We start from the raw sequence: 14,031 nt of genomic DNA, 5'->3' as shown, positions 1-14,031 counted from the left end.
ACACCTCCTGACCGTTTTTATCCCCACATACAAAAAGATAACTCAAAAGGGCACAGGTCACTTCCCCGGGACTACTGGTAAATGTCCAAGGACTGAGCCTAGGGTCTATCCACTAAGGTCTGAGGATGAACTAGCAAAGGAATAACCAGTGATGAGAGAAACAAAAACTCAAGTTAGACTTTGAAGGATAGTTAAAAACAGAAGGTATCAATTGTCTAACATCACCAGCAGAGTTCAAGTAAAATGAAGGCCAAAAATGAACCATTGGACTTAAGCAACAAAGGCAATGGTATTCTTGATAGCAACATCCCAAGAGCAGTGTCCAGGGGGACGGGAGCCCAATTCCAGCAGCTTTTAAAAGAGCACAAAAATATGGTTAATTCTTGGCTTTGCTATACAAGATTCTAGAAGGAATATTAACAAATATTGAGACTTGCTGGAGCCATAAGCTTGATTGGGCAGGAGGAAGAAAAATCTGATGTTCACATGGGATGCTTGCCCTAACAATTCATTAACAAGGCAGAAAACATGAATGCGTGCAGATAGCAGGGTGGAAGGAATGGGAATCAGCTAAATGCAAATGAAAGGTTTGAAGAGAGGAAGGGTACAGGACAGTGGATAAGTCACTAGACAGTGGGCTGCATTGTGTTCACTTAATAGACCAATAATCAATTTCTCGAGCCACATTCAGCTTCACAGTACAGGTACACAGTGGGCATTTACAACTAGAAGAGCATTTGAATTTTAAAACAAATCCAATTGGCTTCTTTCCATCCATCAGTGGGTCTTTAAGTATGGCCCCTGGGAATCAGTATCACATGAAAACTTTGGAAACTGGGGGTAGGGCCCTGCAATGTTTTTTTAACAAGCCTTCCAGAGGATTTAAGCCATGTTAAAAGACTTCCTTTTATTAGACTTCTCTAACACCTCCAATCACTACAGCTTAAAATAATCACAACCTGCCTGACTGGTGGTAGTGCAGTGGATTGAGTGTTGGTCCAGGTTGCTGAGCTCTAGTTCAAGACACCAAGGTCACTAGGCAAGAGGTCAATGGCTTAGCTTGACCCCTTAGTCAAGGTACATAACGAGAAGCAATCGATACAAGTGAAGGAACTACCAGTTTATGCTTTTCATCTCTCTCCTCTCCTCTCCCTCCTGTCTCTCTCTCACTAAAAATAAAAACCTTTCTCAGCTACATAGAGCAATAAATAAAATCCACACAACAGGACAGAAAAGTTCACATTACTATCACTTCAGAACATGATTCACCAAACTATAAGATTATTTTAAAAGAATGATCAGAAATAAAATATCACAAATAGGACTTTTTATTTGTCACCATTAAACCTCTGAATTTTAAACAGATTCTTGGACTGGGGGTTCATATCCATCAGCTCGTTCAACTTTAGCACCTGTCTCATCTCCAGTAGCTTTTCCAGAACTGCTACCTTCACCGTGAAGTTCCATGAGTTTTCCCACTAAACAGAAAAACACTGTTAGCTGCAGAGTATCAGAGCTTGAAACAATGGTCCTTCAATAAATACTATGTAGGCATAACAGAAAAAAGCCAGTATCTGGCCCAAATAAACAAACACCAAAATAAGTATTTGACCACATAATCTTTTTTAAGAAATCCAGTGAGGCCCTGGCCGGTTGGCTCAGCGGTAGAGCGTCAGCCTGGCGTGCAGGAGTCCCGGGTTCGATTCCCGGCCAGGGCACACAGGAGAAGCGCCCATCTGCTTCTCCACCCCTCCCCCTCTCTTTCCTCTCTGTCTCTCTCTTCCCCTCCCGCAGCCAAGGCTCCATTGGAGCAAAGATGGCCCGGGTACTGAGGATGGCTCTGTGGCCTCTGCCTCAGGTGCTAGAGTGGCTCTGGATGCAACAGAGCGACGCCCCAGAAGGGCAGAGCATCGCCCCTTGGTGGGCATGCCGGGTGGATCCCGGTCGGGTGCATGCGGGAGTCTGTCTACCTCCCCGTTTCCAGCTTTGGGAAAAAAGAAATCCAGTGATTTTTTTCACTTACATTCAAACTTGGGCTTCTTCAGCATTTTGACTTTTCTAACAAAGACATCATGGAGTGGATAAATCGATTGGCAAGCCTTTTCTATGTCTTTTCCAATGCTATCTGGAATCCTGCAAACCAGTAACAATAGATTTAGTAGCAAAGTAGCATTTGAGTCTTCCCAGCCCCAAGCCTTCTGCCTTTTCCATTGCACCCTCCTAGTCAACTGCATGGGAACATCAGAAAAATGTTAAGTTTTATCACTGCTCATCATTTGGGACCGAAACGTATTGTCATCATTTATTCCCATACACTGCTGATTGTGGAGGGCTTGCCTGTCAGTGTGTTTCCTAATTATGACAAAAGCATCTGTATGCTTCAAGTCAAACTGCCAAAAGCTCCATCCAAGAAAAGGACAAAGAAACCAAATCACGTTACTGAGTCCTTAGTATGCTTTCATTTCAAGAGATATAGCTAGATGGTTTCAGAGACAGGATTTAAACACAGGTCTGACTCCACCTTGTCTTACATGCTTTCCCTCAGCTCAGAGTTCTGTTGTGTGAGGCAAAAGAAACACCTACAACTTATTGACCACTTCTTTCAAGTCATTTGTCTGCACTTCTCGGGTCATTATTTCCATCATCTTCTTCCGGATTTGGCGGACCTGTTGATGCTGAGCGTAAGAAGTCTTCCGAATCTGATTGTTGCGTTTTTTAGTAAAACCAACACAAAATAGACGAAGCAAATAACCATCGGTAGTCTTGACATCAACATGAGCCTCAATCATGGTCTAGTGGAAAAAAAATACTGTCAGATGATAAAAGGTTTTAATGTTACCAGTTTTTAACCCTCAGAATTTTTATACAGGGTGGGGTAAAAGTAGATTTACAATTGTTTGTATGGAAAACACAATTATTAATAAATACGAGGATAAACTTTGTGTTTCACACTCAGCTGTAAACTTACTTTTGCCCCACCCTATATAAAAAAGCTGTAAGTTCAAGTACTCATCATGCAATATAAAGTATAATATAAATTACAAAACAAATTTCAGAATTTCCTTGAAGTGAACTCACCTAATTCTTACCATCTTTCATATGCAATTATGTAAGTCAGTCCTCTCAACGATCCTCCCTCCTCCTATCCCCACCATCTCTGGCCACCCCCACATTTTACAAATACATGACAGCTTTTAACAGTCCTCTCCCCTGAATCAACAGTACAATTATGCAACACAAGAGGAAAATAGGATCTATGAGAAACTCTACAAATATAGATCTCTGCACTTATTCCATCTTTTAAGTGTTGTGAATACGTAAAATGTTATTAATGCCAAATGAATATACTTTTAAATGCCCTTTATGTTCCAAACTAAAAGCCACACTGAGGATTAAACAATCAATTTCATGGCTAAAATACAATTTAAAAATCCATTAGTCATATTACGGCCTGGATGTAAAAACCAAAATCTATCTTAGGTAGCAACAAAAACTGAAGTGCCTCCTCTCCATTTTGTAAATTTTATACCTTAGTTAAAAAACTGAATACAATGATAGCAAAAGAACCTTAATATACTCCCAAAAATGAAACCATAGAACCTTAGGAGAATGTCAGAAATAAACATAATAGTATAATCAGTATGTATCTTCTGGGACCAAAACATTTTGTCATCGTTCACTTCAAATATACAACATATCCCAAAGCCAAATGGTTCGTTCGCCAGACACATCTGAACCAATGCACTCTCTTCCTCTACAATCATACTGTTAGCAAATGCTGTGTCAAGCTCTGGGTTAAGCATGTTTATGTGGACTTCACATTCCTAACTCCATGAGATGATACCCTTACGCACATTTTAAAAATAAAGAAATCAGGTTTAGCAAGCTTTAAGTTAATTGCCAAAGAGAACACAATTGGGAAATGGAGCCAAGACTTCAACTTTACACCCGAGTTTCTGCTACTATTATGCTGTATTGCCAGAGGTCATCATGACTAGCCTAAACCACCTTTTTAGGTTAAAATCTATTTGATTTTTTATTTATTGATTTTAGAAAGGGAGGGGAAGAAGGGCCAGGGGGATGATGAGCAGAAGCAGTGTGTTGTGTGTGTGAGAGGAGTGAGAGAGAATGATTAGATGTTCCACTTATTTACATATTCACTGGTTGACTCCTGTATGTGTCCTGACCAGGGATCGAACCAGCCATCTTGTGTTGTAGGGATGACACTCTTAACCAACTGAGCTAACTAGCCAAGGCCTACAATCCATCTGATTTTGAGGTCCAAAGATTCTGAAGACAGGCAAAATTGTACACAAACCTGAATCCAGATGTTCCTCAATCAGCCACTAATCTATGCAGCAAAAATCTTCAACCCAATTATTAAATCTTGAACGCAAATTTAAATAAATTGGAGGATCATGGCTTCCTTGCTGCTACTGCTCAAGCTCGAGTACGAATTCCAGAGTCAGCACTCAGTAACAGCAAGAACACACCAAGGCTTTAAAATGAGATCTAAAACTGAACTGGAAAAAATGCTCCTTGCTGTAATTACACCACATGACATTATACTTCAGTCATCCGCGCACCGTGACTCTAAGGAACTTTTGTTCTCACCTGCCACTTTTTGACCATGGAGCACATCTTGTCACGGGTAAGATCCATGCCATGAAAATTAGTCAGGCAGTTTTTGCCTTGAACATCCTCAGTAATTAGCTTGAATTTTCTAAATGCAACTTCATCATTCTGCAGGTCAGCCAGGCTCACTTCGAAAACACGGCCCTTGAGACCATCAGATGCAATTTCTAGAAAACAAGAATCAATTGTCTTATTAACGTTAGGTACCATGTAAGCAGAGTCAAGCCAACAAAAGATAATGTTCTTGCACAAAGTTGAGCTCAGAAAGTGAATGGTAAATTACATCAAGACCTTGACTTTTTTAACCAAATCCATGTGGACACCAATGACTGACAGTGCCCATCAAAAGTTTAAAACTACCCACGCACATTTTCTTAGAAACCCTATAGTAAGTACTACCTTGTTTCTACAAGCGTCCCCAAACCAAGCACCACAGAGGCCAAAGCTGCGACCCAGAGCTGACATTTTCTTAAGGTCTCCCAGCGCAGGACCAACAGTAGGCCGAGATACACACACGTCTCTAAGAAAAATAAAAACCAAGAATCAGATACTCACTGGTTCCTTGAGTTCTTGTGACCAGTGTTTTCCCAATATTTCTTATATTGAACATAGCTGGTGCTTTCACATCATACCAATCTTTCTTAGAAAATGGATCAACCCTGGATTTAAAAAAAAAATGGCTTAAGTTTTACCGCAGATCACATTCTTGACGTTTTCACGTTCCTCCTTCTCTTGACTTGAAAAGTTAACTGGCATGCAGACACCGCGGCAAACTCCTCGGTGAGCCGCGAGTGTGCACACTGCCCACCCTTATCAGTCAGTCCACCACACAGACAGCGCCGCCTCCAACAGCACGTGTGTCGCCTGAACTTGACTGGCACACGAGAACACATCCTAGTGACCCAGGCGAGCCCACCTGGAGCTCCCAGGTCTCACCCGGCCCGAGGTCCCGTATGGACAAGAGTTCCGTCCCCAACTCCAGCTCTCCCAGTGGCACCCACTACCCGTGGAATTTACGAGGCTGGTGAGCCCACAATACGGAACACTCCAGCCCCGAGCCACGGCGGTAATTCTGCTCCAAGGGGGCGCGCACAGCCCCAGGCCGGGGGAAAGACAGCCCGTCCGCCGCGACGCAGCGCCCACATCTGCCAGGCCGCTGTTCGGAGTTTACTAACCCAGCCCGGCCAACACAATCCGGGTGGCATCCTCGCCATCCGGCCCAGGCCACGACCTAGAACCCGCCTGCCGACTCTAGCTAGACCCCAAACAGCAGAGAGCCCCGACAGTCACTACTTACACTTTCTTCTTGGCTCCCTTTTTGCCGCCTTTCGTAAGGCGCTTGTTCTTGCCCACCGCCATGGTGCTGCTCCGAGAGCCAAAAGGGCGGAAGTGTAACTCGCGCGAGAACTTAGGCGTAAGGGACGGGGCGGAGCGGGGCGGGGCGCGGCGTTGGCGTGACCTTTGACCTCCTGCGTTCCTCCAGCATTAAGAATATCGCGACAACAGAAAGCACTCCCCCGCGCGTCGCACACTGCGACAGCGCCCTCGGATGGGGGGGATGGGGGGGATGGGGGACGGTTAGCTGTGAAGCTGCGCTGCGGTCGGCACTGCCCGCCCGAGGTGCAGGCTTCTGGTTCCCGGCGGTTTCTGGGGCTCTGGTGCCCGGAAATAAGTTTCCGTAGAAGGAGACGCCCACCACACGTCGTTCAAAGCTGAACTCAGCTGCTCACCCATAAGCCTGTTTCTTCTCCAGAACTTGGGATTTGGAATCAGGAGATCCAGGTTCAAATGCTACTACCGTCAAGAATATTTAGACTTGTGACCTGTCTATGTTTCAGTGTCCTCGTATTTCAAATGAAGATAGTATCAGAATCTACCTCATAGTGTTGTTAGTAGAATTAAATAAGTATAACGTAAGGGGTGCTGGTCATTTCTGCTTGTGGATGATACGGGTGCTAGTGAGTGGGCTAGGTGAGCTTTGTGGGGTCTACAAAGCCCTGCACTCATTTGTGCACTCTTCTATGGGATTCTCCTACACTGATACGTAGTTTCCTTTTTTTAAAAAAGGGAAGTGAACTCTGCTGGTAGTTTCCCTGAGAGACAATGGCTACAATGTTCCCATATATGTTGATTTTTTTTCCAAGAGAAGCTGGAATTTTTTTTTATTATTATTATTCGGTGAGAGGAAGGGAAAGCAGAGACAGACTCCCGCATGTGCCCTGACCAGGATCCAGGAAAGCCCACTAGGGGGTGATGTTCTGCCCATCTGGGGCGGTGCTCTGTTGCTTAGCAACCAAGCTCTTTGCGCTTGAGGCAGAAGCCATGGAGCCATCCTCAGTGCCAGGAGCCAGTTCCCTCCATTCTAGCCATGGCTGCAGGAGGGGAAAAGAGAGAGAGAGAGAAGTGAGAGGGGAGGGAGAGGAGAGGCGAAGCAGATGGTTGCTACTCCTGTGTGCCCTGATTAGGAATCGAACCTGGGACATCCACACATTGGGCCAACACGCTACCACTGAGCCAACCGGGCAGGGCCACAAAAATTTGAATATTTTTGTATGGAATCAAATTTTTTAATTTTGGCTAGTTATCAAAAAAAAATTTTTTTTAATTGTAGGGAGTTAAACAAAACTATATCCTGGCTAGATGCAGCCCCCTGGCTTTGAGCGTGCAGCCTCTGGAAAGCTGACCCATACAGGCTGGACCACAGCCAGTGAGAGGTTGAGTTCCTTTCTCTGACTTCCCCTCTGGCAAATAATCCTGTGACCAACCCAGAAACTCCCACTCACAAGGCCCCACAAGCCTTCAAATCCTGTAATCCCTTCCAGTCCATCCCCTGCCTGCTATGACCCCTACCTTCTTCTAAAACAATCTTCCTAAATCTCCAGTCCTATCCTAAAATCTTTCATAATTCTGTTCATCTCAGTTGCTTATAGGATCGTGTCAAAGTCCTTATTTCACAACAGTATGAATATTCTTTTTTTAAAAGAAAGATTTTATTCATTTTATAGAGGAGAGAGAGAAAGGCAGGAAGGCGGGAGCAGGAAACATGAATTCACAGTTGCTTCTCATATGTACCTTGACCCTTGACCCGTCAAGCCTGGAGTTTCGAACTGGTGACCTCAGCATTCCAGTCAATGCTTTATCCACTGCACCACCACAGGGCAGGCAGTATGAATATTCTTTTTTTTTTTTTTAATTTTCCATTGATTTTTAAAAAATTTTATTTATTCATTTTAGAAAGGAGAGAGAAAGGGAGAGAGAGAGGAGAGCGATAGAGAGAGAAGGGGGGAGGAGCAGGAAGCATCAACTCCCATATGTGCCTTGACCAGGCAAGCCCAGGGTTTCGAACCGGCGACCTCAGCATTTCCAGGTCGACACTTTATCCACTGCGCCACCACAGGTCAGGCAGTATGAATATTCTTAATCCTACTGAATTGTATGCTTAAAATGGTTAAGATTTAAAATTTTATGTTCTTTTTTTTAACCACAATTAAAACAAAAAATATCAAAGTCCTTAGCCACGCCTGTAAAAACTCTTTTATCAAGCCCTATTCACTTACCCTTTTCATCTGCATCATGTCTTAGCCTTTACCAAGTACCCCAACTCCAGTCAGCTAGAACTATTTACAGCTCCCTGAACAAAATGATTTTCTCTTGCCTTCATTCCTTTTCCCTTGTCAGCAGGCAGGTACCTGTGCATTTTCAAGAGAGCTCAGCTTCTTTTTCCTCTTTCAGTTAAGAGAGTGATTCCCCCAAACAGGCTTCCAGGAAACCCAGCACTGTTTAACTTCCTCATGACTGGCGATTGAACTTGTCCCTTTCTCTCTGTGAGCAGGAGGGCACACAGTGCAGTCTTTCTCATATTTGTGCTGTTCCATCTCTTAGCACATAGTAGGTCCTCAGAATATTTGCTGGATGAACAAATAAGAGGTAGATGATAGCAGTGCTGGTCCCAATTTTTGAACTTTATGAATCAATCCAGATTTTCAAAATACTTATGGGAACCAATAGGACTGCAATTTAAAATTTTCACGGCCCTGGCCGGTTGGCTCAGCAGTAGAGCGTCGGCCTAGCGTGCGGAGGACCCGGGTTCGATTCCCGGCCAGGGCACACAGGAGAAGCGCCCATTTGCTTCTCCACCCCTCCGCCGCGCTTTCCTCTCTGTCTCTCTCTTCCCCTTCCACAGCCAAGGCTCCATTGGAGCAAAGATGGCCCGGGCGCTGGGGATGGCTCTGTGACCTCTGCCTCAGGCGCTAGAGTGGCTCTGGTCGCAACATGGCGACGCCCAGGATGGGCAGAGCATCGCCCCCTGGTGGGCAGAGCGTCGCCCCCTGGTGGGCGTGCCGGGTGGATCCCTGTCGGGCGCATGCGGGAGTCTGTCTGACTGTCTCTCCCTGTTTCCAGCTTCAGAAAAATGAAAAAAAAAAAAAAAAAAAAATTCACTATGTCCGCCTGACCAGGCTGTGGTGTATTGCAGTGATCCCCAACCCCCGGACTGTGGACCGGTAGTGGTCCGTGGGCCATTTGGTACCGGTCCGCAGAGAAAGAATAAATAACTTACATTATTTCCATTTTATTTATATTTAAGTCTGAACGATGTTTTATTTTTTTTAAATGACCAGATTCCCTCTGTTACATCCGTCAAGACTCACTCTTGATGCTTGTCTCGGTCACGTGATACATTTATCCGTCCCACCCTAAAGGCCGGTTCGTGAAAATATTTTCTGACATTAAACCGGTCCGTGGCCCAAAAAAGGTTGGGGACCACTGGTGTAGTGGATAGAGCATCAGCCTGGGATGCTGAGGACTCAGGTTTGAAACCCCAAGGTCATCGGCTTGAGCAAAGGCTCATCTGGCTTGAGTGCATTCTCACCAGCTTTAGCACAGGGTTGCCAGTTTGAGCTTGGGATCATAGATCCCTGGCTTGAGCCCCAGGTCGCTGGCTTGAAGCCCAAGGTCGCTGGCTTGAGCAAGGGGTCACTCACTCTGCTACAGGTCCCCTATCAAGGCACATATGAGAAAGCAATCAATGAACAACTAAGGTGCTGCAACAAAGACTTGATGCTTTTCATCTCTCTCCCTTCCTTTCTGTCCCTCCCTGTCCCTCTCTCTGTCTCTGTCTCTCTTGCTAAAGAAAAAAAAATTTTTTTTTAATTTCACCATATCATAAAACAGAAAACAACTGTCGTTTTCATTTTAAAATTGTCTTGACCCGTCAAAAATAAAGAACATATCCTCTAAAAGGTTGATACTTTTATTTTTTTTCTGTGATTGCCACAAAAGGTTAATCCTTTTATTTTTTTAAGGTTAATCCTTTTAAATAAGTAAATCAGCTTTATGAAAAACTCTTTGGACATTATTTTTCTAGTCTAGTTTTAGACTGGTGAAAACTAATGACCAGCAGAAATCAGTGATTCTTTCCAAATATAATATTGAGTCTAATAAACTCTGTATTAATTCTATCCTTATAATAACCCTAAGTTTACTTTATAGATGGCAGTTCACTCACTAGTTTAAAACTTTCCCAATGGAAAATGTTATAGATTCCAAGGCTACATATCCCAGAATCAAAACCAAACTTGCCTTTTCCTAGTCTGATTCTTCTTTCTGTGTGAGAGTGAAAAAGCCACAGGGGAGGGAATAAAGCCACAGGGCAGGCATTAATGAAGTCATCTGCATTTAGTTTATTCTAGCAACAAACTTAAGGAATTTGTCCGAGTTATGTATTTCAGTCCTCAACTTTGTTTTGTAATAAAACCTTTAATTTTTTTTTTTTTTAATTTACTCATTTTAGAAAGGAGAGAGAGAGGGAGAGGAGAGAGAGACAGAGAGAGAGAAGGGGGGAGGAGCAAGAAGCATCAACTTTCATATGTGCCTTGACCAGGCAAGCCCAGGGTTTCGAACCGGCGACCTCAGCATTTCCAGGTCGACGTTTTATCCACTGCGCCACCACAGGTCAGGCCAATAAAACCTTTAAAAAAATATTTTCCCACCTGGCCCGTGGGGGCACAGTGGCTAAAGCATTGACCTGAAACACAGAGGTTGTGGGTTCAAAACCCCCGGGCTTGCCTGGTCAAGGCACATAGGACAAGCAAGCAATGAATAACTAAACTGAAGCAACTAGGAGTTGATACACCCCCCTCTCTCTGTAAAATCAATAAAATGAAATGGAACAATTATTGATTTAAATTATATATATTTATATATATATTATTTTATTTTTTTTACAGAGACAGAGAGAGGGATAGATAGGGACAGACAGACAGGAACGGAGAGAGATGAGAAGCATCAATCATCAGTTTTTTGTTGTGACACCTTAGTTGTTCATTGATTGCTTTCTCATCTGTGCCTTGACCGCGGGCCTTCAGCAGACTGAGTAACCCCTTGCTCGAGCCAGCGACCCTGGGTCCAAGCTGGTGAGCTTTGCTCAAAGCTGATGAGCCCGCGCTCAAGCTGGCGATCTCAGGGTCTCGAACCTGGGTTCTCCACATCCCAGTCCGATGCTCTATCCACTGCGCCACCGCCTGGTCAGGCTAAACTATATTTTAAAAAGGAGAGGATGGGGGTAAAAAATCAGTTTATTGGGTCTCAACCATCTGAGAATTTGAAAATTAAGATAAAATATTACTATAGAATACAATAAAATAGAAAATGTCAAAAGATATCAAACCTAGTAAGGTGTCCATATTTCATTAATTTTCTTTTCATCTGTGACTCATCTATTAAACGCATCCAATGGTTTTGGAATTTTTCTACTGTGTTTTTTATTCTGAAAGATTCATTTAGTTCTTTTCCCATTTATATTACTGTAGGTTCTTATTCTTTGCAGGCATCTTCCATATAGATTTAGGAGGGCCAGGCTGAGTGGCCACGGAAAGAGCAGCAGAAGGGAGAGGAGGAGCCAAGGCCTACAGCAGGGGAAAGTGACAAGCTGCCCTTCCTCATCAGCCAGGGAACAGGACGCTGCCACCCTTCCGCCCACTCGGCTGGCCACCCACAATCCCTGCAGAGATGCCCGCCTCCAGCGCCCGGGGCCTCAGGGCAACCTACCACTGGCTCCTCAATAGAGTGGAGCTCCTGCTGCCTGAGAAACTGAGGCCACTGTACAACCACCCAGCAGGTCCCAGAACAATTTTTTTCTGGGCTCCAATGATGAAATGGGGCTTGGTGTGCGCTGGACTGGCTGACATGGCCAGACCTGCCGAAAAGCTCAGCACAGCGCAATCTGCTGTTTTGATGACTACAGGATTTATTTGGTCAAGATACTCAATGGTAATTATTCCAAAAAACTGGAATCTGTTCGCTGTTAATTTCTTTGTTGGGACAGCAGGAGCCTCTCAGCTTTTCCGTATTTGGCGATATAACCAAGAACTAAAAGCTAAAGCAAACAAATAAAGAGTTCCTGATCATCCCAACCACCTAGATGTGGACATAACCCCTGGGACCTAGTTTAACTTGTTATTTGGTTGTTGGTAAGGTGATGCTAACTATGCTAATGATTGGAACATGTAAAAAAAAAAATCTAACCTAACTGGGAGCTAATGCTTGATTCAGCAGAGAAATAAAGCAAATTTATAATTAAAATATATATATATGTATATGTATATATAAATGGATAGATAGATTTAAACTCATTAAGCATAGCATGATTACCCTCATAGCATGATTAGAAAAACTGCACATTTCAGACTGGACCAATTAGAAATTAATGGTATCACATCTCAAGTCTTTGGGGTCCTTGTCAGTACTTTTACCTGTCAGGAACCCTTCTCCTGCCTCTCAGTGTCTGACTATTCCAGTCCCTCACGTGCTCCCCCTGTCCTTACCTTGGTGCTGTCCCATGTCATGTTTAGGAAATGATCTTTTTGGCTACTTCAAATAATGTGGGAGCTTGCAGACTATAGTATATTCTCTGGACATTTTTCTGTGGGGAATGAAAAGCCATTGGAAGATTCTGAACATGGGAGTGACACTGTGTCTGTTGTGTGGAGAGTACAATGTAGTAGAGCCAGAGTAGAATAAAGAAGTTAAGCCTGACCAGGCGGTGGCTCAGTGGAGCAGTGGATAGAGAAGGGGTCCCCAAACTATGGCCTGCGGGCCACATGCGGCCCCCTGAGGCCATTTATCCAGCCCCGCCTCACTTCCGGAAGGGGCACCTCTTTCATTGGTGGTCAGTGATCACCATGCAAAGCACAGAGTCGCTCACGTACAGTACTATTTCCGGTGATGGGGGACACGCATCACGGCTCCAGAAGCGTGTCATATCACTTGTTACGGCTAACAGTGACAAATATGGAACCTGACATTGACCATCTCATTAGCCAAAAGCAGGCCCATAGTTCCCATTGAAATACTGGTCAGTTTGTTGATTTAAATTTACTTGTTCTTTATTTTAAATATTGTATTTGTTCCCGTTTTGTTTTTTTTTACTTTAAAATATGTACAGTGTACATAGGGATTTGTTCATAGTTTTTTTATAGTCCGGCCCTCCAATGGTCTGAGGGACAGTGAACTGGTCCCTTGTGTAAAAAGCTTGGGGACTCCTGGGATAGAGCATCAACTGGGACGCAGAAGACCCAAGTTCAAAACCTCAAGGTCATTGCCTTGAGCATGGGCTCATCAGTTTGAGCTCGGGGTCTCTGGCTTGAGTGTGGGATCATAGACATGACCCGATGGTCACTGGCTTGAGCCTAGAGGTCACTGGCTTGAAGCCCAAGGTCACTGGCTTGAGCTGTAGGATCGCTCTGCTTTTGGATCCTCCACCCCCATCAAGGCAGATATGAGAAAGCATCACTGAACAACTAAGGAGCTGCAATGAAGAATCGATGCTTCTTATCTCTCCCTTCCTGTCTGTCCCTCTTTGTCTCTTTCACACACACAAAAATAAAAATTGAAAATCAAAGTGGTAGCTTGGTCTAGGGAGGTAAAGGAAGAAGTGCAAAGGGTGGATGGGGAGTGGGGGAAACGACACCATTCCTAGAGACTAAGACGGAAGTGACACCATCTGGAGCTGTGAAATGTAGTTGCCCTGATGGAGGGATGCAGTGAAGATTCTGGTTATATTTTGAAGATATAAGATTATTGAAATGAACTCTACACCCATGCGTCTCAAAGCACAGTCATCAGAACAGTTAGAGGTCAACAAACTATTATCAGTTGGCAATGAGCTAAGACAACTGTTAATGGTTTCGTCAGAATGAAATCAGCTGTGTCACTAAACACATTTTAGTTCAGCTAATTTTGTTCTCTATAGTAAAACTTTGTTAAGGAAATAGTACACAGATTTGCATTCTGGCTTAAGCCCATTATCCTGTTTCCAAGTTGCATCTTTTGTTGCAGAACTAAGGATCAGCTGGATTCCATAAATGCTGCTGAATATTTTATTGGGCCTGCCAAAAA

General features: G+C 44.0%; 1 protein-coding gene, 2 non-coding genes and 1 pseudogene across 3 annotated transcripts; 1 reads left to right on the top strand and 3 right to left on the bottom strand.

Annotated features, from left to right (window-relative positions):
* Positions 1-1,305: 1,305 nt before the first annotated feature.
* On the bottom strand, positions 1,306-6,085 carry RPS3A (ribosomal protein S3A). The gene is made up of 6 exons (XM_066386408.1): positions 5,933-6,085; positions 5,191-5,294; positions 4,615-4,802; positions 2,584-2,792; positions 2,024-2,133; positions 1,306-1,478 (listed from the first exon to the last, which is right to left on the bottom strand). Exons 1-6 carry the CDS (start codon positions 5,992-5,994, stop codon positions 1,357-1,359), a joined length of 795 nt encoding a protein of 264 aa, XP_066242505.1. The 5' UTR covers positions 5,995-6,085; the 3' UTR covers positions 1,306-1,356.
* Positions 2,238-2,307, bottom strand: LOC136389767 (small nucleolar RNA SNORD73). The gene has a single exon (XR_010748341.1). It is a non-coding gene; the product is annotated as a small nucleolar RNA SNORD73 (small nucleolar RNA).
* On the bottom strand, positions 3,609-3,681 carry LOC136389766 (small nucleolar RNA SNORD73). Its single transcript, XR_010748340.1, has one exon. It is a non-coding gene; the product is annotated as a small nucleolar RNA SNORD73 (small nucleolar RNA).
* A 249-nt stretch (positions 6,086-6,334) lies between the features above and the next one.
* On the top strand, positions 6,335-12,216 carry LOC136406393 (mitochondrial pyruvate carrier 2 pseudogene; annotated as a pseudogene).
* The last annotated feature ends 1,815 nt before the right edge of the window (positions 12,217-14,031 follow it).

The sequence above is a fragment of the Saccopteryx leptura genome, chromosome 1 (assembly GCF_036850995.1).
Source record: "Saccopteryx leptura isolate mSacLep1 chromosome 1, mSacLep1_pri_phased_curated, whole genome shotgun sequence".
In the NCBI taxonomy this organism is placed as follows: Eukaryota; Metazoa; Chordata; class Mammalia; order Chiroptera; family Emballonuridae; genus Saccopteryx; species Saccopteryx leptura.
Note: the sequence above shows the minus strand (reverse complement) of the source record. Positions and strands in the feature narration are given on the sequence as shown.

Excerpts from the sequence above, each read along its gene's own strand:
- RPS3A (XM_066386408.1), bottom strand. The coding sequence starts at position 5,994 with ATGGCGGTGGGCAAGAACAAGCGCCTTACGAAAGGCGGCAAAAAGGGA. Across the intron at positions 5,295-5,932 it reads AAGGGAGCCAAGAAGAAAGT|GGTTGATCCATTTTCTAAGA; the intron begins GTAAGTAGTGAC and ends TTTTAAATCCAG. Across the intron at positions 4,803-5,190 it reads CACAAGAACTCAAGGAACCA|AAATTGCATCTGATGGTCTC; the intron begins GTGAGTATCTGA and ends CTTGTTTTCTAG.